This window comes from Fringilla coelebs (genome assembly GCF_963513975.1).
Source record: "Fringilla coelebs genome assembly, chromosome: 2".
Lineage (NCBI taxonomy): Eukaryota > Metazoa > Chordata > Aves > Passeriformes > Fringillidae > Fringilla > Fringilla coelebs.
Window position 1 is genome coordinate 82,225,887 of NC_140029.1, and position 23,293 is coordinate 82,249,179.

Here is a 23,293-nt window from a genome sequence, read left to right on the forward strand (position 1 = left end):
TCAAAGCTACCTGATATAACATTAATAGCTGTGGTGTGAAAACCCTATGTCATTTTAGATGGCAATCTTTTGAACACATACATTTCCAGTAATCTGAATTTTGGTCACCAAAATTTAAGAGAATACACAAAACTGTTGGAGACCATCCAAAGGAGGGCAACAAAGATGGTGAAGGGCCTTGAGGGGAAGCCCTGTGAGGAGCAGCTGAGGTGACTTGGTCTGTTCAACCTGGAGAAGAGACTGGGGAGACCTCATTGCAGTCTGCAACTTCCTCGTGAGGAGAAGAGGAGGAGCAGGCCCTGATCTCTTCTCTCTGGTGACCAGTGGCAGGACTGCAGAGAACATGAAGTTGTGTCAGGGGAGGTTGAGGCTAAATATTAGGAAAAGGTTCTTTGCCCAGAGGGTGGTTTGGCACTGGAACAGGCTCCCCAGGGGAGTGGTCACAGCACCAAGCCTGACAGAGTTCAAGAAGTGACAATTTCAACAGTGCTCTCAGGCCCATGGTGTGACTCTTGGGGGTGTCCTGTGCAGGGCCAAGAGTTGGACTCGATTATCCATGTGGGTCCCTTTCAACTCGGCATCTCCCGTAATTCTGTGAATGTCTTTTTTTTTTTTTACAAAAACTACTGCTTTGCAGTTTCATTATCTCAGACAACACTTGTTTTTAAAAGGTATGTTGATAACAAGTCTGCTGCTCAAGGTTAAAATCCTTTACTGTGGTGTATGCCACACAAAGAGGAGTGGTAGAATCCAGGATGCAGTTATGCTTTCCTAGATTCTTGTCGATGTAATTGCATCTTCAATATCTTCAATTTTATCTCTTGTCTCAGAGAAAAAGGTCTCTACTAGTGACAGAGAAATAGTGAGGAATTTCTGAAAATTATCACTGTAAAATGAGTTTCACTTTTATGTAGAGCACAACACAGCCTGTAATGCCTTAATTTGATGGAATTTTCAAAAATGTTATTATTTACAATGGAGATGTATAGATTTATCATAAACTCTGCCAATTAAAATAGAATTTAATAGACTCTAACAGACTCTAATTCATATTGGTATAGTATTAAAAAAGAATAATGGATAGGCAGAAAATACAGAAATAAAACAGCATAGATGTACAAAATGTTACGTTTAATTTCAGTTATTTTTTTACAATGATTTTATAAAGTTTAAAATGTACATATATCAGAGAATACACAGACAAATGAAATATAAACACAGAAGTATCGACCAAATTGCTGGCGTGCTTTCATGTTCTTATTGCCTGGACAGCAGCAGAGTCAGGGCTCAGGGGAAACATCTGGTTCACCCAGCCTAACAAGTTCCTTGGTGTCAGCTGAGCCCTGCTAACCACCTACCTGTGGGTGGCAAATGCAAGCTGGTAGGGTTTATATTACCTGTCCTTAAGTGTGGTCTCAGCTAACACAGATTTCATTGCATCATCTCCAGGCTCAGCGTGCTTCCCTGGCCCCCTCTGCCTGCAGGAGATCGCCGAGTTGCAGTAACCTGTTTGTGTGTGTGAAGGGATCTAGCTGGCATCATCATCATGCAAATCTTGCTGTGATCCTCTAAGCCATAACCAGCCCAAATTATCTGCCTTCTCCCACGGCAGCGCTGCAGCAGGGCTGCAAATTAATGATAGGTCCACACCTCCCCAAGCCAGTGCCTTCGGATGGCAAGGAGGCCAAACCAGTACAGATAGATGGTTCCAAAAAGGTGGAGCAAGGCAGAACATTTCAGGAGCATTTTAGCAGATGGTGCCTATAAAAGCCAGCTCACCATGAAGTTAGATCTCGGTACAGCTTTCACTCAGCAAGATGCTTCAGTCCATACTTCCCTTTAGCTCAGCGAATCATCCCTCTGACTGCAATCATCCCTCCCCTCCATGCTCACCCCACATCTGAACACCTCACTGAGCATCTCACTGGTAGCCCTACTGCCAGCCCAGGGTGACCTTGATTGAGCCTGTGAGGAGCTCATTGTACCAGGGGGCTGCTGGGGCCAAGAATTTAGCCTCATTCAGAGAAGAATTGGAGATTGAAACAAGTAACACGATTATCCAGAGCTATTATAGCTAATTCTAACAAAAACTCTAGAAGAGAGATAAAGCCTAATGCTTCTGGGTATAGGCCAGACTCTAACTACACTTGCTAGTAACCTAAGACCTCCAGTTACCAAATATGTTCTTTCAGGGACCTTCCATGAACTGTTCTCTGAGCAATGGCCATCATCAAAGGATGAAACATCAGATGTAATTTAAACCTTCTCCAAAACACCAATTTCATTATTTCAGAAATTGCTAAATCCTCTCAGCCTGTTCTTTGTTTAGGCTCTAAAAGGGGAAATCATCAACTTTAGAGGGTAATGGGGAATACTTAGAAATACTCAAGTATTGGGTCGTCTCAGGAAACAAAGGTGTTGTAAAGGCAAGAATTTACATAGCACACACTACCAATAATAACAATAATAAGCTTGAATCATGCAAATATACTAACTGATCAGACTGGTTTGTCTGTTAAGTTGTTATCCATACCTAACAAGGCAAAGCCCTTTAAAATTTCTCTCCAAACAGGATACAAATGACAGCTTGTTTTTGGAAAGACAATTTATCTTATGAAGAAAATATCCTCTTATTAAAAAAGGGTTCAAGGAAAATAAGGAGTTTTTCCTCTCAAGTTACCTATTTCCACTTTGTGTGTTTATGTATATATACACACACAAACACAAACTTAAAATTTGAGTTTAAATACCGATTATAAAAGATTGCATAATATGAATGTTCTGGATTTTTTGTCTACAAAAATCCAGCTTTTTGGATAGTTGCCAAACTTCTAATGGCATTTCAGTCCACACTGGGATAAGAACTCCATCAAATAATATGACAATAAGTAAAAAATGTGTTTTCATTCAATATCAATAAATATAAAAATTATTCACTGATAAGTTGCACACAATATTAAAATTCTGTGGGTTCGCTATCAAAGCTGTTAAAAGAATCAAACATCTCTAGGTAATAGGTAGAGGTTTCCAGCTAAGCTGCCTTGGTAAAATTCACTGTGCTCTTTGTTCAAAATAAAGGGGCAATCATGTCAGTGGAATGATTTACTCAAATGGGTTCAGTTGTTTGCAAGTTTGGTATCACTTGTTTTGGAAAACAGATGACTGTTGAGACACTGGCATTTATATGGTCAAATGCTGTTACGCTTTCATAACTTCTGATTATCGGAGTCATGAGATAAACCTGGATTTTTTGCATTTTAGAGTCCAGTTGTATGAAAAAACAAAGCACAAGCTGCATGCTGCATTCAGATGGGAGCATGCTTATAGGTATAGAGAGACGATCACAATTATGGTAACGAAATTTAAAAATATGTATCTGCTGTAATTAAATTTATACTGCCCTCGTAGTATGGACACAAGTAGAGCTGCTGTATATTGCTATAACTGCCACTTCTAGTGATGTAAATGCATTCACACTAACTTGCACAGATTAGAACCAAATTTCATCCAAATGTGAGGTCACACTGGTTTCATTTTTGCACTTTAGTGGAAAAATGAAACCTCTGAAGGGAGTTTTTCAGGGTTATTTTTGCAGTGACTGACATCTTAAAGACATCCGGAAACGAGCATAGGGTGATATCTTATCACCAAGGCAGCGATTCAAAATTTACTGCCTGTAAAACTACTGCACAACACAAACACTGTCCTTTCAGCAAGGAGCCAGAGTACAGAACTGTTGCATGAATTTTCCTGCAAAGCCTTTAGCAGCCAGACTAATCCCAGACACACCTCGTGCTGACCTTCACACACATACGCACAAAACTTTCTGGGAGACTTCCTTCCCCCGGTTCGTCCTTACTTCATCTCCCAGCAGGGCTGCCGGCTGGACCTGGTCATCCTGCTTCCGTGGGAAGGGAGAGAGCCTCCACCTACCTTGCTCTCTTTCCTTCCCTCCCCAGTCCCTCACCCCCTCTCTTCCCCTCAGGCTGGCAGGATTCCTCGGGCAGAGCATGCAATCAGTTTGCAGGGAGCAGCCACAGCCAGAGGAAAGATGCAGAAGCACAACCAGAAGGAGCACCTCTACAAGCTGCTGGTGATCGGGGACCTGGGAGTGGGCAAAACCAGCATCATCAAGCGCTATGTCCACCAGAACTTCTCCCCCCACTACCGGGCCACCATCGGGGTGGACTTTGCTTTGAAGGTGCTGAACTGGGATGCTGAGACTGTGGTACGGCTGCAGCTCTGGGACATTGCGGGTGAGTACGGAGGAAAGCCCTTTGCCCCATAATCTAGAGAAGAACAGTACAAAATACAGACCCCAATTCATTTGTACTGATCCGACAGCTGGGAACCGCCACTGCCTCTGCAACGAGGGAGAGCAGATTGAGGAGAGAAAACTTTAAGGGCAGCTTGACATTTTGGAGATTCCCTAAAACCAGCAGACTCCCAAACTAAGGAAGCCAGAGAGTCAGAGTGGAACCTGTGCTAGCTGATTTTTCTCCCAAGCCCTTGGACATATTAAGGGGCTCAGGCACCTCTCTCCAAATGCCCCTGTTGTTTTCCCTGCAGCTGACAATGTTCAGTTTTGCTTCCTTGAACTAACAGAATGTCCTGTTAAATCTTTTTAATTTGGTGGAATAGATGAGGCTTTCAGTAAGATGATTAAAATTACTTTTATAGTTAAAAAAATAAAGAAAATATATATGAGTTGGTTTATCGAAATACTTTCCTTCTTCCTCTCTCATCCCTGCTCTCCTTCAGTCCAATGAAAGCAACTTCTTATGTGTTTTGGAAAAATAAATGTTTCTATTTGGCAATCCTTCTGGTTGTTAAAAATATAATTACTCATATTTAAATACCCTTATTCCAACATCAAGCAAAACAAAGAGAAAAAGAGTAAAGAAGTTCAGATATCCCCACATGGTTACATCATTAAAACCCACAGAATTTGACATTGTTGCTGTCAGTGCTTCAGACATTTTTGATTTGGCTTCAAATTAAGCAGGCAACTTTTTTTTTGCCACCACCTTTCTGAAAAAATCAATCATTTTTGTTTCAGTCCAAAATATGTTCATCTTGATGGCATATATCCCATGCTGTAAGTAATTATTTTTCATTTTGTGAATGCAGGAATCAAATACAACTGTAACAATAGATTGCAGCATAAAGGAAAGCATTTAAAATCTCAATTAAATTAAGAAATTACTTTCAGTAAGTAGGGAAAAAAGGTGAACATCATATCAGCTGTTAGACAACTGTACCAGCCTGTGGCCTGAGTTGTGAGCCCACTCAGGCTCATTGATCTAGTCTGGAACAGCACCGGGTAAAACTGGTGAAATGAAAAAATTCTTGACATTCTTATCGGTGGAGGGAGTACTTTTCTGCTGCACTGAGCTGTCTCATGTCTGAGCTCTGAATTTGGCACTGAGGTACTAAAACTTATGCAACAACACTGCTTTATGTAAAACGTACAAACTCTGCTTTTTCACACACTAATTCAGTCTTGTGGTTTTCTGGTTTTAAATATATATGTGCTCAGTTTTCTTTATTAAAAGATAGAATAATGTGGCAAACATTTATTTCACTGTTCGCCAGGGGCTGATTGTAACAAATACATACACTGCCAGAAAAACATTTCTGCATGAGAAAAAAAAGCACTTTATAGTAAATTCTGAATGTATCAGGGACTTAAAGAATGTATTTTGCATGCCTTGTTTCAGAGATTTATTACACTACTAATCATGTGCTGGCAGATCATATGATGTAGCTTTCAGTCAGGCTGCAAAAGCAATTACACCTAGTTGTAGTACTGAATGACTAGCATGCTTTCTGAGTTATCACACATGACAGAGAGAATTACAGCACAGTACTAAATTTCGTATGAATCGCCCAATTCAAAGCATCATTGTGAAGGTCAAGACAGTGGTTGGTAATAAAAAGAGTCGCTGTCTTAGCTTTAATGACTTCTGCTTAAGGAGCTTTAGCTGTGGCTGGCTGTACATAGAGAGCAAGATCTGTAAGCAGCACGCTGAATTTAGATGATCATGGTACAGCCATAAAAGTTATCACATGTAAGGCATCTGGCTGGTGAGAGAAACAGAGGTTCAAAAATGAAAGAGAAAATTGGAATTGATTGGAAATATGGAGAGAATGGAATTGGTTTCTCCTGGCTGTGGCTGCTCATGTAAAATCATTTGCAAAATACAAATGGGCAATGAGAAGAAGGAGGAAAATAAAATTTCTGGTCTAGGAACATCCTTTCTCTTTTGATGGACTCTTATCAAGTCAGGTTTATCTTTTAGGGTAAGGAAATAAACTTTCAGTCCCTGACCAAGCTGAAGGATGTTGGCTTAGCATGCAGAACACCTTGAATTAAAGCAAATTCTGAAAATACATTGATAATATTTCATATCAGGAATGATATATGAATAAATATTTATATAGTATTTATATATGCATATCAGGTATTATTTTAGCTCTTATATCCTCTCCCCTCTCCCTTACACAGGCAGTGAACCCAGTACCAAGAATATGTCTACTTCTCCTTGATTTTCATGGGTAGTAAATTGTTTAAAAATCTAGAAATAATTTTCTTTAAAATATTGTGATTAAAACTAGTGTCAAAGTTATTTACATTATTAGTAAGGTTTATGTACGTGATGACTTCATTTGAGAAGTGACACATTCCAGCTGTGGTAGGACCAAATGGTTTGGCCTGGTTTATCCTTACCATACATAAGAAAAAGTAAATTTGGTTTATCTGGTGCCATCTAATTAAATGCAGTTAATATTTGTGTAAGGTATTTCTCTGTGTTTTTTAGTTTTTTAAACAAAACTATAATATGATCTAACAGCTAGATGCTGAAACTGCATTTATTTAGATGAGAGACAAATGCCAAAAAACAAGGATGGCTAAGTATTACAAAAAGTAATTCAGGGATAATGTAAGCTCTGTATCTCATGTTGTTACTTTAAGACAATGGTTTTAACACATACTGTATTCCTGAAACTGTGGGTGTTAGGCAGGAATAGTAAGATTAACCTTAATGCTTTATGATACTATGGTGTTTGTAACAACATGCTGTCATTAAAATCTATGAACTTATGTCTGATTCAGTGAAATGCCTAAGTCTGAGGTGACTGAATGTTTAGTATTGAGTGTGGGAGGAGATATACATGATAAAATTCACCTTTTTTTAATTTCTCCATAACAATTCCATTTTGTTTCACAAGTCATTAGTTTTGGTGTTCCTGTTAAAGTGTGCCATCACCTCTACTGCTGTATCATACAACATTAAATCTTGCCCCTCAGTCAAATTCTGTCTTTATTTCTTTATCTTTTCTGCTGTCTTTGTGTGCATGTCCTTTAAATTCATTAATGAATTCTTAGAAGGAAAGCTCTAAAGAAATTCTGAATCATATTTTGCACAAGGTTACGGTGGATGGGGTTGGCCCTGCAGATGCAGGCTGGCACACTGCTTCTGAAGAAAACAGCTGTTGCAGACAGCAGATCTGGATGTATTTGCTATTCCCTTCTTTGCAAGACTGCTCTCTGTGCTACTGTCTGTGTTTTGTGCCCAAACAGCCCAGAGATTTCTCTGAGACCAGCTTTAGCCATAGATTTACTGCAGGGAGGAGCTTTGAGCAGAGAGCAGCACATCAGAGCCTGTTCCCTGCTCCTTTTCTACAGGCACCTCAGCATCCTCTTTATCACTCCTTCTGCATTTGAGTGGGCTGGGTTATTCATTGCTTCCAAAAAGATATTGGTTTGTGCTTAAAAGCCTGGTTCTCATCTCATAAACCGTTGGACCAATGCTTTGGGGAAAGAACAGTTCCATTTCCTTTCCAGGTCACTTTCACCTTCAGAAGCAGCAGTCTACCCACAGCTATAGACGAGCATCTCTGCACTTGTAAAGTTTTTAGGATTGTTAAGCTGCAGAGGGAGTAAGTGGAAACCTGTTCACGAATGCCAGGCACAGCACGTCCTCAGCATTTTAGGCTTTCAGCAGCTGCTAAGCATTGCAGCACATATGCATAAATAAGATAGTCATGGTGATTTCTAGGCTAAGTTACCTTGAAATTACTGTTCTGCAAACATAAATAAGTCTCGTGCTCTGAGGGTTTTATTTCAGTAGAGATTGGTGCTGGAATCTGTGGGCCAGATCCTGCAGACAGCCTGCTTTTCCTCCTTCTGGGGTGGTGAACATCAGCCCAAGGGCTGCTTAAGCTTCAGTCCATAAAGACAATTATTTGAATTCAAGTGTGAATACCCTAAAAGATATTTTGAAGGGAAAGGTAAAAGATGTTTAAATCTTCTCCACAGTTCCCAGCTTTTCAGTGTTGGCTAAAGGCTGTCTGTAAAGCCAGGTGATTCCCAAAAGTATTGTCTCTTAGGACCATGAAGAAGTAGAATGCATAATAAAGCATTGGGCAGTTTCAATCAATTTTTAATTTAAATTTTTGTGCCACATTTCAGATGCTGTGGTCAAAATTGTGGAAATTATCTGAGTTTCATCCCTTCATCATTATTTTTTATACCTTTATAAGGGATGATAGTGGTTAGTGAAAATTTTAGATTACTGTACAAATTTATTTGGGGTAAATTTTTGTAAGGTATGAAAGTTCAGCTGATGGTTGCTTTAAACCCATGAACTGATAGTTTTGCCTGCTGCAGAGGTGTTACTGAGATTAGGATAAATGTGCAGGCAGCTGCCCTTCAGACAGAGAATGCTTCCTTTTAGTAGAAATCTTGCTGCTTTATCACCTTGATCTCACCGGGTTCGCTTCCAAGTAGAGCAGTATTCATCTGAATTAACAATTAGACATTTCATCTCAGTCTCCAACTACAAAGGGATCCTAACCTTCAGTACTCCCAGTTAATTTTTTCATCTAATTCAGGGCTGATAATCCCAACATAAAGGCCCATCTCAGTGGGCAAAGGCCATTGGAATTGCAGGGTTTGATACTAAATGCCAGTGGTCTTGTAAGGGATGCAGTAAAGTACTCTGGACCAGATCAAATATTTCCCAAACTTCTGACCCTTCCAGTGAAAAGCAAAACCAGTCTTCCCCAGACGTTCTTGCAGTAAAGCAGATTCTAATGTTCAAGGCTGCCTGCAAGATACCACTGAATACCTAATGGTTGATCTGTTTTCTAGCCTAATTCCTCCCTAAGACATTGTGTTGCTGAAAACCTAAGGCCTGATTTTGACGTCTTTAATACATCAAGCAGTGCTTATTATTACAAGTGATTCTGCTAAACTAAAAGGTTTTAGGAACCTCATCTATTAATATAGGATTTTGTTCACATAAGCACGAATCTGTAGAAAAAAGAGTACTTCTGCATCCTTAGACATATTATTTAGTTCTCCAAGCTCAATGCAAATACTAGAGATCACTTTTTCCACAATTTAAATTAAATAAAAGTCATTATGCAAAGGTCATAAAACTAAAACTCTGATTTATAAAGTACCTATTTTTCTATTCAAACTGGCCTAATGCCTTTCTGTCAAGTATATTGATACATTAATTATAACTGATGGAGCAAAAGAGCACTTCAAAACCAGTTTAGACAGTTAATCATGCAGCTCCATTCTTTCTCTTTCTTTGAAGTGGTTGGTGATGGAAATTGGTTATCCCCGTCTTCCTGCAAAATGCTGCTTTTGCAAACACATTGGCTTTTCTGTGCAGTGAGAACCCTGTGTATCTGAAAAAGCAGCTGGAAGCCAGAGGAAGAATCAGTGTCATACAATTTGTCAGGAATTTGTGGGCTACTACTAAGCAGAAGATCACAACCTAGGAGCCTTTTATTCCTTTAGTAACTCCCTTCATGGTGAATGATTTAATTCTGCAAATGAATAATTTAGTTAATGTTCTGTGACACCATGTCCCACCTCTCTCAGCGACCTGAGTCCTAATAAATATGTGTGAGGCCTGTGTTGAGCTGCTCTGATATCACCTATAGTGTGAGCATCTCAAGAACTTCGTATGAGAAGTATAAGGCATCAGTGAAATACAACATTCATCAAAAGCCATTTGTATATGTTGCTGCTTACCTCACTGCTGTCTCTAATCAGACCTTGGCTTTTGGTGGAAGGCACCTTCTTGCAGATGAAAAAAGAATTTCTCAACAAGGAGATTATTGAATAGCACATGACTTAGCCATTCATCTGATTAGCCCACTGATAGGAATCATAAGACATTTGAATAAAAATATAACGAAAGAAATTTTGAATATGACCTCTTCTTTCCCAGAAATAATCTATTTCTATCTTGCTTTATCAATAGGTCACTGTTTCTTTAAGAAAAAAAAAATTGACATGAATTTAGAGAAGACAGCCTTCTTCTTTTGTTTCTGTGTCATGTGAATGGCTGTCTCCTTGCTGCCACAGTGCTTGAAACCAAAGACAAACATCACGAACTGATGGTGTTGACCCCCTAAGTGGGTTCAGTGCTATTTCCATTAAATGAAAGTGCTTGGTCTAGAAGCCAAACAATTGGTACCTTTCCCTTCTCAGCCTTCCCTTACATTTGACAGCAAAATTTCCATCAGACAAATTCTCCACAAATAACCTTCCTGGGGTCAGAGGCAGACTGCCAATCTTCTTGTCTTCCTAACCTACTCAAAATTGCTCATGTTGAGAAAATAAGGCTAGAAACAGGTTTGCATTCAATGGTTCTATTTCCATAGCAGCTATGGAAGCATGTACAGGAATTGTCTTGCTTAAAAACTTCTATTGTTGTGAAATGTTTCAGGAGCTTATAATTCTTCTTTGGATCACAGCTCTGCTGCAGACATTAGTAGAAAATCTATTTTTTATTTTCAAGAAAAGTTCTGTGTAATTTATTTTTCCAGAGTTCCCATGAAAACAGCAGCTATAGCAACAAATCCACAGCTGCTCAGCATACTACATCCTGATGTCATGTGTTAATTTGTTCATACTTTTAATCATATAAAATGAAAGATATTTACAAACGTCCATGTTTGAACATACTAATGTACTGTTAACTCACAAAAAACTCTGTCCTTTCCCAGAAAGCACTTTGAATTCAGCAAATAAAACCACAAAACTTCTGAACAGAACTGGTATGGAACCCTCCTCACAGATCTTTTCAGTGGAGCAACGCAGCTCTTCATATTGCTACTGCTGTGGTATTTCTTAGAGCACTTTCCATGTTTGTTAGGCCTTAAATTCACCTTCCTCACCTCTGTGTTTTGGTTTTCCAGTAAAGGTAAACTTGTAATTACACTGATGCCTGGTATGGTGCTAGAGCTATATTATGGTACTGCTGGTTATTATCATTTGCATAAGAAGATGCAGGATCCTCTTCATGCTTGAGCAGTTCAGTTGCGTTAGATGTTTTAGACAAAATACAAGGAGACAAAATACCAAGGAGCTTCCAATCTGGTACCTATATTTTTTTGTGTCTCTTGTTGAAAGTCCTATAATGTACTCAAAGACTGTCCACAGACTGAGAAATTTGGTAGCCTAATAAGACCATACACTTATTATTCACTTATCACACTTATTATTCACTTATAATAAACCCCATTAAATTTCCTTGGCTGTTGGCTTGAAAATTCCTTTTTCATGCAATACTCTCCTGCATTTTCATACAAATTATTCTAGCATGGTATTTAAAATTATTTAGAGAAAGAGTAGTTTCCTAGGGACTTTTAAAATGAAGTCCTGCCTTCAGTAAGGTTATCTCAGAAAACCTGCTATGTGAAATAGTGACCTAGACTGGAAGCACTGATTTTTACAAGGTAATGTTTTTTTCCCCCTCCTACTTTCTTCATTACAGGACAGGAAAGATTTGGAAACATGACCAGGGTGTATTACAGAGAGGCTATGGGAGCGTTTATTGTCTTTGATGTTACAAGACCAGCGACATTTGAAGCAGTGACAAAATGGAAAGAGGATTTGGACTCTAAGTTGGTTCTTCCAAATGGCAAGCCTGTGCCAGCAGTCCTATTAGCAAACAAATGTGACCAGGGAATAGATGTTCTTATGAACAACGGCATCAAGATGGATCAGTTCTGCAAAGAGAATGGGTTCGTGGGCTGGTTTGAAACATCGGCCAAGGTAATGTTTTAGTTTCTTTTCAAATGTTTCTAAGGTCAGAGAAATCAGTTCCCAAAATAGTTCATTTGGTCTACACGTGCACCTTGAAAAGCTCCTCTCTTGTAGTATTAATTAAAGATGGATTTGTAAATGTATAGTGTGCAATTCTATTTCTTTTAGGTCTTTTATTGTGAAATTCTGAAATGCAGCTGCTGGGCTATGGTAGGCCAGCAGTAAAGTATGTGCCCGGTCAACAGGTTACTGCTCAGTAGCCTGGGGAGGATGATGATCTTAGGCAAGCATAGAAGCTACCTCTTGTGAATGATATGAAGATGTTTTTTCATCATTCTTAACATTGAATATTATCTCCAAATAGTTATATAACCACTTTGCCCGAGAAATGCTGATTTGAGACAATAGCTCCATTGCCTTAGATTCCAGAAATAAAGTCAGTCTATTGTAGTGCTTGTACAATGTTCACTGTTATAAGCTCTCATTCTCAAAAGCCTTTTCAAAAAAATCACGTATCTGGGGAGGAAGGAAATATCAGTGGTCAAAGGGCTGAATGAGCTGCTCTGAGGTTCAATTCTTTGCCTTGGTACAGATTTCCTGAGTGCATGGAATATTGAGATAAAAATCAGAAAGAGCACTCGGGCTTTCAAATGATGAAGGCCAAAAGTACGTTGGTACTGTAGATCAATTTGAGATGTCTCGGATAATTTCAGTTCATGCGGGATTTGGAGAGCTGGCATGCGAAATATTGATTTGAACGCAACAATTCAGTAGATATTGTGTTGATTGTATCCTCCTATTATGTAAGCTGGTGTAATCATTGACAGCTCTGGGGAACTTTTGGATGTTTGAAATGTAAACAATTTGGTTCCGGTTTAACCTAGATTTCTAGTAGTCTGGAAGCCAAAATGCTACATTTGATTGTTTAATTCCTTTTAAACACTTTATGTAAGGTACTTAAGAACTTTTAGGGTGTATATTTGTGTTTTACTTTTCTGGTCTTGAGACCTTCTTTAAGCATTAATATTTAAAAGATGTTTCACTCGCAATCAGCAGAAGTAACAGCAGGGGAATAGCAGCATATCCCAGACTGCCTCAAGCATTGCATGAACTCTGGGCTGAGATTGCAGCTTTTCAGTACTTAAGGGGGCTTATAACAAAAACAGGGACAAACCTGTCATGAGAGCCTGTTGTCACAGGACAAGGGGTAGTGATTTTAAACTAAAAGAAGGTAGATTTACACTAGAGATAAGAAATGTTTTCTTCTGACAAAGGATGGTGAAACATTGGAACAAGTTGCCCAGACATGGTGGATGCTCCATCCCTGGAAATATTCAAGGCTAGGTTGGATTGACTCTGAGCAACCCATTCCAGCTGACGATGTCCCTGCCCTGGCAGGCGGGTTAGACAAGATGACTTGAAGAGGTCCCTTCCAACCCAAAGCATTCTATGATTCTATGATTCTATGTCTTTGTAATTCATGCCTTTGCTTCTCTACTGTATGGGTCTCAAATCCAGCCACTGTTTCTTAAGATGCCATTTATAGAGAGAAGTTTTGGTCTAGGTAAGAGTGTAAACTATCTTGCTCCTCAACAGGGTACTTCCTATTGCTTCGTTTGCAGCACCTGGTTTATATGAAGGTCTGTGGTTCATCTGCTGATTTGTGTTGGGTGAGGCCAAGAGAATCCAGTGTTCGTCTTTATGATGAGCTACATTTTGTTATGAGAATGTAATGTGCACCATGAATTCCTTACATCAGTCCCTAGGAAGCGCATGCCCACCACTCAAAAAGGACAACCACATTTATTGTGCTAAGGGCCATCGCAGATCATGACAGAAAAGGAATATGCAAACAATTTCAAAGATGACAGAGGTTTTACGATGATGATGGAGCCAATCTGGGGCAGAACTATGGAAGTATAAAAGATGTATAGAGGATATAAATTCTTTTTAAAGTCATAACAGAGGAAATGTTTTCAAGTTTCTCTAAGCTGCATAGAATTAAGAATTTCTCTTATGTTAGACACGGTAAATATCTAGATTCTTCTTACGTTATTTAACTCCAAAAGCCAAGCAGTCCCCAGATTGACAATGCAATCAGGTAGGAACAGAAAAAAAATCCAGCTATGACAAGACTAGCTTTCAAAAGCCTCTCTGAAGGGAATGATGAGAGCTGAGGGCACACAGCTGTTACCAGACTATTCTCTGCTGCTATACACCAGAGGCTAAGACCTGTTGTTCTGCAATCCACACACCTGATTTCCACCCAGAATTGGAGGCATCTGACTTTAAAATTATGCAGTGAGTCATTCCAGTAAAGATGGTAGAATCACAACATTTAAACTAAGTTAGATCAAAATAATTTTCCCATTTGATCTAAGTTCTAAACTAAACCTTACACTTCCTTTTCTAAACTAAAGTTAATATCACTTCTATTTTAGAATTCTGAATATTGTACATACCTGGTATTCTTTCAGCTGAGGGCATCATAAGTAATTGAACTTTAGTCTGATAAAAAAAATTACTAACTCTGCTACAGAGAATAGAAACTCTTTTGAAGCAGAATAACATGGACAAAGGAGTCACCATATTGCAGCTATCAGTTTTAGCAGTTCAAATAAGTAATAACTATCTTTTTGTGGTACCCTGGAATAATTAGATCTCCAGAGGTTTTCTGGAGATGTGCTTGGAAATGCTAAAGCCTTGAGAACAAACTGAATATGATTTACGCATTTTGGAAAAACAAAGGTGGTAACTTATAAAAGGAACATCTTTTTGTTTTGGTTGCCTTCCAGAAAGTAGCATGCCATATATGTACCTACCATATTTCAAACTGTCAATGGTTTTAGGCTTTTGTCTGTTCACTGGAAGATTACACAAAAAAAAAAATAAAAAATCACTGTATTATTCCCTGGTGCTATTTTTGTAAGCTAACAACTCCAATAGAAAACATTTGAGCCACATAATGCAGCCTTATGTATTAGTTTTGATTCTTACATTGATCTGAAGGAAACAACTCTCTTTCAGTCTTCTCCCTACAAAGACAGAAGATTTTGTTAGGACGTTTTCCATGTGAGGAGGGCCTTATTGGGCAACACCACCTCACAGTGTAGTCACAAGTTAGACTGTTACCATATATCCGCTGGTGAGCCTGGTCTCTTTTATATCTGCATATTTACTTCACCCATATTCATTGCAGTCTGAGGGGCACATCCCCAGATAGTCAACCCAACCAAATAACCCTTAATAGTAAATTCTTCAATAAATTTCATGACCACAAATATTGTGAAAGATTCATTCTTTTAAAGGAAGGAAATTTCTTCTTCCTGTCACACATTGAATTATCCAGCACACGGCCAGAGCAGCTGAGAGCTCCACTCACATTTTCAAGCCTTTAAACTGTTTTCACCAGCATGCCCAGTTCAAAGAGGTGAGCTTTTGACTTGGATTAGAAAAGGAGCAATTTCAAGCTTATTATCACTTTATAATGAAAATGGAAGTTGTGCAACAAAACAGACAAGTCAGGCAAAGCTAAATGTGCTTGAAAGTACCTAATTCAGAAAAAAACTTAAATACCTTACAACTGGCCATGGCTGTGCTGTTATTATGCCCGAGTTCCTCTTTTTTCCTGCCGTAATTCTGCTGTCAGCAATACAGAATTAGATGAAAAGACATTCATGTTTTGCCCAAATTGCCCAGAAAAGCTGGTAGCTGTGCTTTTCAGATCCTTACAAAACTAGGTTAAGCACACAGCTCCTTGTCTCCTGAGCATCGTGACCTGGAGACTGATGAGCCTTAGTCTGAGTCTCTGGGCTATTTGGATACATCTTATTTGGACCAGGACATTGTTATAGTTCTGCCTCTAAGAAATGTGGATAATAAGATGTCCTTTATTCACCTTTTTTTGACAGGCAGTCCATGGTGTGTCACCACAGATTCAGGATGAGTTGTGTTGGAAGACTTTAAAAATAATCTAGTTCCAACCCCTTACAGGGCCCAAATGCTGGACTAGCCATCAAAAGTCCTCTTTGCCACTGCTGTGTTGCCTTCAGAAAGTCATTCTCTCCTCTGTTCCAGCCTTTCTTTCAAAAAGCAAAGACATTAATTCTTCCTATCTTACCAGGGAATTCTGTGAATAATCCAAGCTCTACTAGCCCTTTTTTAAATCACAGATTCTTCAGTTCTTTTGACTGGACAATTATTATGAAAGATGAAAAAAGCAAGCTGTGCAGTAGATTTGCAGAAGAACTGGATAAGCACTTCTGATTTCCATAAAGAAAAACAAGGTTTGGACAGCCTAGAATTAGGCTGACACTCTAAGCTAATGGGCTGATCTGGTAACTTAAATCCAAGAAATCCATTTGAGACTGCTAGACCCAGTTAGGGATGTGTGGCTCCCTAGATTGTCTTTTTAGTTCACTCAGAAAAAGTCTAACCAATCTCACGGTGCAGTCTGAGGAAATATTTCAGATTCTGCCATAAAGCAAGAAATAAATCTGACACTTAAGGCAGGAAATTTCATTTCAGATGTACAATCACTCTACACAGAATCCTTTGCAGAGCTAGTTTCCTGTAATTAAAAGGAGTCCATTCAGATTATCCTATGGGTATTAAAGCTGTCCTGTAGCTCTCTGGATCACTTTTATGAAATGCATTATTTAGTGCTGTACCAAATCTGGAAATTCAGAGAAACACAAAATTGTTGAAATCAGAAAGTCATTAAGTTAAATAATTTTGTTGCAGGCTATTCAATCAGATGTAAGAATTCAGTCACAGACAAGATCTTGTTCTCAGAGCTGCAGTCACAGCAGTTCACATCTATGAATTTCATGTTCATGCATTCAGATGGCTTTTAGCTTGTATGGCTGCATTTTCCTAGAAACACCACTGCAGGGGTACAGCACAGCATCTTAATAAGGCTCTGTTCCCAGCAGTTTCCAGGGAGTTCTGCTAAGGAAGCATGTGGAACCATTCCCTTAGAGTGCTAGCTCAAGGGAAGTGCAGGTTAAAGCATCTTTCAAGTCATTTCCTTGCTCCTGGATTTTAGTGAAGTATGGAAATAAAATGTGGAAGCTATGAGCTTCTCACTAGGCTCCCATCTAATACCTGAATATTTCACAATTTGTAAATGTTTGCTTATGGGAAGTCAATTTCCTTCAACTGCAGCAGTAGTCTAAGGTCATGTCTCTAGCCCTCTGTGCCTGCCTACACACTGTTCTTCACCCTGGTTTTCAAGGTAAGACTCAGAAGCATCAGAATCAGTAAGAGGAAAAAACTGTCAATGTAAAAAGGGAAAAGTGTTCTATCAGACAACAACCAGATAGTCAAATCAAAGATATGTGCAGGGTAAAGAAACAAAAAGTTCTTTCATCTGAAAGTGAGACGGGCCCTTAAAACTTGTCCGGGCCTTTATTCTTCTAAAGAGCTAAGAGCCAGTCTAATCTGTGAGGACTTATTTCATACATTAAAAAGGAATGCTCTGAACATTAATGTTCTGCATCTGTGGTAGAGATGGCAGATAAGGGGCAAGGTGATCCAGAATGCAAAAACGATTGCTGAGCTTGTGTCCTGCTTTGAGTCACATTCAATAATGCATTTATATTCCTTTTAGTTGATTGTTGCTTACAAGACATTATTTCCAATAGCAATCAGTTCAAGGGTTTTAAATAATGCAGCTCTCTTTCCCTGTCCTCAGTTGCTATCCCTTCCATAAAAGTGTCCTTTGAAAGGATATATTTTAATAAGATTGATCTACAAAGCAAACACTAATCTCATTTGTGTCCTCCAGTGTTCCTTTCTGGATTTCAGAGATTGCTCAGAGTTATTTTCCTTGCCTTGTTTTCTTTGGTAATAGAATAAAGAGTAACGTGTTCTGATTTTCACTTTTCCATTCCTTCTTGATGAGGCCAGGAGAAAGACTTTCACAAGTCACAGAAGCAGGGTTCAGGTTCTTGCTCTGGCAGATTTTGGGAGGTTGATGCAGGATAAATCACTTAGGGATGGATTCAGAGCTCAGCTCTTGCACTGACATGGGTAGCTGCTGGGGCTTACTGAGCCACACAGAAATGGGCTAGGCACCTCAGGGGACAGGGCAGGGCAAGATGCTTGGGAAAGGCTTTTATAAAGGCTGGCATGCTGAATCAGGAATACAGGACTGATAAAGACACCATAATGTGGGTAAGATCCTTTTTGGCCTTGCAGTAAAAGCTCTCTCTTGGGAAAGAGTTTTTCTTGAGAAAGGAAAGTGTTGCATTCTTACCTTATCATGTGAAGACTTCATCCTATGCTGCCTCCCACTTTCCAACTAGCCACTGCATGCTGGACCAGGATTCATGTGGCTCTGCATTTTCTCCTTTTGACAAATGGCCATAGCAGCACTTCCCTATCGCAGAAAGCTGCTGTTCAGATAAACACATCAAAGGTGCAGCGCTGAGTAATACCAGCCTGAAAAGCAATATAGGGAGACAGGGTGTCTCCTGTGTTTGGAGAACTGTGAAGGTAAAAGTGGCCTCAGAGGAGGCTGGATAACAGGCACTACAGGTGCAAGGAAGAGAGAAGAGAAGAGAAGAGAAGAGAAGAGAAGAGAAGAGAAGAGAAGAGAAGAGAAGAGAAGAGAAGAGAAGAGAAGAGAAGAGAAGAGAAGAGAAGAGAAGAGAAGAGAAGAGAAGAGAAGAGAAGAGAAGAGAAGAGAAGAGAAGAGAAGAGAAGAGAAGAGAAGAGAACTCTGAACTTCAGGAATCATTACAATGTCTGTGATGTTCTTTTGTAGGACAAAGCCATATAGGAGGTGACAGTTATGGCATTTCAGCATAGAGACCTACTGAAAGATATTTTTTCACTCCACTGTCTCACCTACATTTTCTTGCTTTTTTGAAACATAATTAATTTTATTTTCAGGTATAATTGAGGCAGTTCCCATGTCTCAATACCATTAATAGGTTGTCTGTGATTATTCTTCTCTGGCCAATCTTACACTCCGATTGTTGGTTTCTTTGTGTTTGAGTGGTTTTTCACTTTCTATTTTTTTTTTCTTTCCTCCCCTTGATTGCCTCTCAACACTTCATGGGCCCTAAAATCACCAGACCTCTGGATGTCTGTGTTTGGATAGAAAATCACCTTCTACTGTCTGTAGCTTTTTCACTGCCTAGCAGAATACAGATTTTTCTTTTGCAAAACATACTATAGGAGGAGAGGTGAAGAAATCAATATTTCATTAGTCAGACCAGAATACAACAATGTCTGATCTGCAGGTCTAAGACACCACAGGATTAAGGTTGTAACAAAAGGCAATAGTAGCATCAGAAAGGAAGTGGTCAAGGCAGGGGCCTGGGACAACAGGAGTTGCTTTGTTGGCATGACCACAGGCTCCTTGCAGCAGGTGACTTAACATGTTATCTCTTGTCCATACTGTGTGCCAGTTGTCATCTGAACCACAGGAGCAGGCTGGAGCTAGACACAAACTCAGAACCAGCTGTGCTGTCTGTCAGGGTCACCCTTCCTCTTCCTCCCCTTGTACCTCAGCTGAAATTGTCATCCACACAGCTTAAACAGTTCATAAAAATGTTAAAGATGAAAAACTGCCTCTCTAGACTCAGCACAGTACTTTTTATTCCTTCCCTCTTTCTTTTTTTTTTCTTTTTCTTGTTTGAGTACTGGCTGGAGATTTTTTTTTTCTGCATTTTTATCATATACCCATTTTATGCTATTGTGGGCTTGGTTCCTTCCCCCTTTCCCATTGCTGTAAAACGGCAGCCTCTGACAAAGATGGCTGCTGTCTTTGTCTGAACATTAATCAGTTTGGGCAGAATCTTAGGTAGTCCCTAAGACCTTATTGAATAAACACATGTTGCCATTTCAACACAGAAACAGCACATGGGCAAATTAAATGCTCACCAGTCCATCAGTAGAAACAAACACAATGCAAAAGGATTTTATATTTCTTGTTTTGGGCATTTAACAATCCTGTTTTGGCTTCAGTTTTCCAAGCAATGCTGAGAGATATTTTTCATTGTCTGGGTTTGTTTTTTTTTTTTTTAAATAAAATTTCACAGAGCTCTGAAAAGGGTTTTCAGTGTATGCTTGAGGAATTTTCTAGTATGGTCTCAGAGAGCCATGTGATACAGCAGAATTTTAACATCTCAGTAGAGAGACGCTTCCCAGCCCCATATTACTTTCTAGCAGCTACTATGTTCATTAATATGTACTTTTAAAAAAGTATTGGGGGTTTACTACTTAATGATATTCTTTACATACAAAATATTTAAGTTCACGTTTGCCATTGAAAAAACCTGTGAGATCTTGCACTATTTAACATTTTCAGTTAGATCCACAGATTTCAACCCTTTACTATGATGCAAAGGGATGGACAATGGAATTTGTGGAGTTTTGACATTGATTTCAAGGGGATTGGACAAAGTCATGGTTCCAGCCTGTGGTGGCTAGTTGGAAAGTGGGAGATAACATAAAAGACAAATATGCTATTCCTTTAGCTTTTGATTTTCCTAGAAATGTCTCTTCTCTACTGAAACACACACGTTTCTTTCTTTTATAGCTAGTTTATGGCCTCAGTACAGCAGGCTCCAGATTGCCATCCAGAGGGACCTGGACATGCTCGAGAATTGGGACTAGATGGCATTTAAATGTCCCTTCCAGTCAAAACTAGTCTATGACTCAGAGATCCAACTTGAAAACCTGGGTAATCTTAGGCTGCAAATAAAACATTATCTTTACTGGGCAAGAACAGTGTTTTCATATACACAAATGTATGCTATGCATTTCCATATGGATGTATGTGCAATACAATTTCCTAGAAGCTGAAGCTACAGTGAAGTTTCCATCTCCTGCTTTGAAAAATAAGTAATCAATGCCAATAGTTACACTAGAAGAGTGCCTTTTATGCCAGAAAGCTGAATTTTCATACCAAACATATGGGTGGCTGTTATTTACAAAAAAGAGAAACCTCTACTCAGTACTTCTGCTTATTTTCTATGCTGTGTTGAGCTGTGTCTCACTGATCAAGCTGTTTCATCTTTACTTATTCTACAAACAGGGTAAGAACTGCTGCAAGTTATATGGGCAGTTTATATCAGGCACATGTAGAAAAAGATATGCTTAAGCTTTCATTTTAAACCCCAGAGTGAGGATTTCTGTCCTACAAATGCAACCAGAGGGGATATATTTCTTCTGAATCAGTGCATTAGAGATGCAGTGCATTGCAGCCACCTCAGCAAGAAAGAAGGGAGGACTCCAAACCATACAGAACCCTTTAACTGTTTTGTGAGTAATTTGAGATCGTATCATTTATTCAATGAAACTGGTCCATCACAGGTTTCATTGTGAGCATTGCATACAGAAATCTTCTTGAAATTGTGGGAAAGGCTTTAAAAAATAAGTGCTATGCATGGCTATAGTAGGTAATTAACTATTTGGAAATGAGAAACCATTATTCAAGCAGTGAAATATGGTCTTTGGAGTTTTACTTCAGGCATTGATCTTCAACACCTCTCTGGCATTTGTTTTTTCGTTTGTTGAAGCAATCAAATCACCAAGAGTTTGAGGTAATTTAAAATCAGCTCAGTACATATTTTAAAACATACATGAATCATAATATATATAAAACTTAACCAACTTCAAAACTCCAGTAAGCACTATTTAACACAGTCAATTTTTGAAAACTGTTTATTATGGTAAGTAAACTTTTGATGTTGCTAAGGGAAAAATTTAATTATGCACAGGAAATATGCAACATGTTTTTATTATTATTGACTAATCAGCCTCTCTTTCTCTTTTATTTCCAGGAAAATATAAACATCAATGAAGCTTCCAGATGCTTGGTGAAACACATAATTGCTAGTGAGAGTGATCCAGTTCAGTCGGTTGAACCAGATATTATAAAACCACACCTGAATTCCTCCAAGATTGTCAGTTGTTCAGCTTGCTTTAAATCCTAAGAGACTTCCAGACTATTACAAGAGCTGAACAACTATGATTCACAATTTGTATTTTATTCAGCGAAACCTGCCTGCCCACATTGTCCCCAAGCAGATTGCAATTTTCTCAAAAATATATATGAATTTTTCTTTTTTTTTTTTCAGCTAAAGTTTATTATGAGGTATTCATTCCTAGCAACTATTCAAAACTCTCTAAGGCTATTGGTCAAGTAAGACTCATGGTGATGGCTGTGTTTTCCTATTTGGGTGGCACCAATGATATCAAAACCCATTTCTCTGCCATGTGGTTTCTGAAATTCATATTTGTGATGAGACTGCAGCACCACCCTACTTGTCCATTGATTTCCAGGATGTTTTCTCAATACCTTGACCAGGCAAATGTCATCATTGCACTCTTTGTCACCCCTCAAACTTGAATGATCTTGTTTCATAAAAGGAAGATTATGATGAAAATGAAAATTGAGCTGTTCAGAAAGAGACACCAAGAATGCTCTCAGTTAAATATTCCCATTGCAAGCTCAATCTCCTGAATGTAGTGACAGGACTGAAGATGCAGGAACATTTCACATCATTCAGTTCTCCAGAAGATCTGAGCTTCTGAGACTGATGAAGAGTCAGTCTCCCTCTTTCTGAGGAGCTGCATTCTCATAACTGAAAGCCTTAGATGAAGCAAAATGGAACGAGTCAAGGGTGAGGGGTGACAAAACAGGCAGTCAGGGGTACAGTCTCATGGGTGAAGCAGATCAGGGTTTTCAGAAAGGGTTATCTATTCTATAAAGCCAGCATTTCCTCTGGAAAGCTCACACTGATTTTTTTCCCTGCCTCTCATCCCTCATGCCACAGATATCTCCATGTGCTTAAACTGTGTGTATTCTATAAGTCCCAACATGCATTCCTTCATTATGTATGTTCTCTTGGGAAAATTCACTATCCACACTCTAAGATACCAGCAGAACTTTTCAGGAATCCATCTGTGTTGAGCAGAAGGGTATTTGCTTTCTGAAAACATTCTTCTAAAATGTATGTGAATCATCACAGGAAGCAAGCAAAACGAAACAGTCTGAAGAGACACTTCTGTAAAAATTTATTGAGCTGTACTGTGGAAATGAAATTGTTGATTTTCAGCATCTCACAAACAATTCAGGTTGGTGGAGTCATTCAGAGAAGTGTGTCTAGACAAGAAGTCTCGACATCTAGCTGCAAGCCCCTTCAAGACAAACTTTGCCTCTTTCCTGCAACAGACAAATCACTTGCAAATTCTGCTCTT

The 23,293-nt window shown here is 39.0% G+C and overlaps 1 protein-coding gene across 1 annotated transcript; it reads left to right on the forward strand.

Moving 5' to 3' along the window:
• Positions 1-4,051: 4,051 nt before the first annotated feature.
• On the forward strand, positions 4,052-22,026 carry RAB38 (RAB38, member RAS oncogene family; the record flags this gene model as incomplete). The annotated part of the gene is made up of 3 exons (XM_084226730.1): positions 4,052-4,256; positions 11,805-12,085; positions 21,874-22,026. The coding sequence occupies 3 exons, from the start codon at positions 4,052-4,054 to the stop codon at positions 22,024-22,026; spliced, it is 639 nt and encodes a 212-aa protein (XP_084082856.1).
• Positions 22,027-23,293: the final 1,267 nt, after the last annotated feature.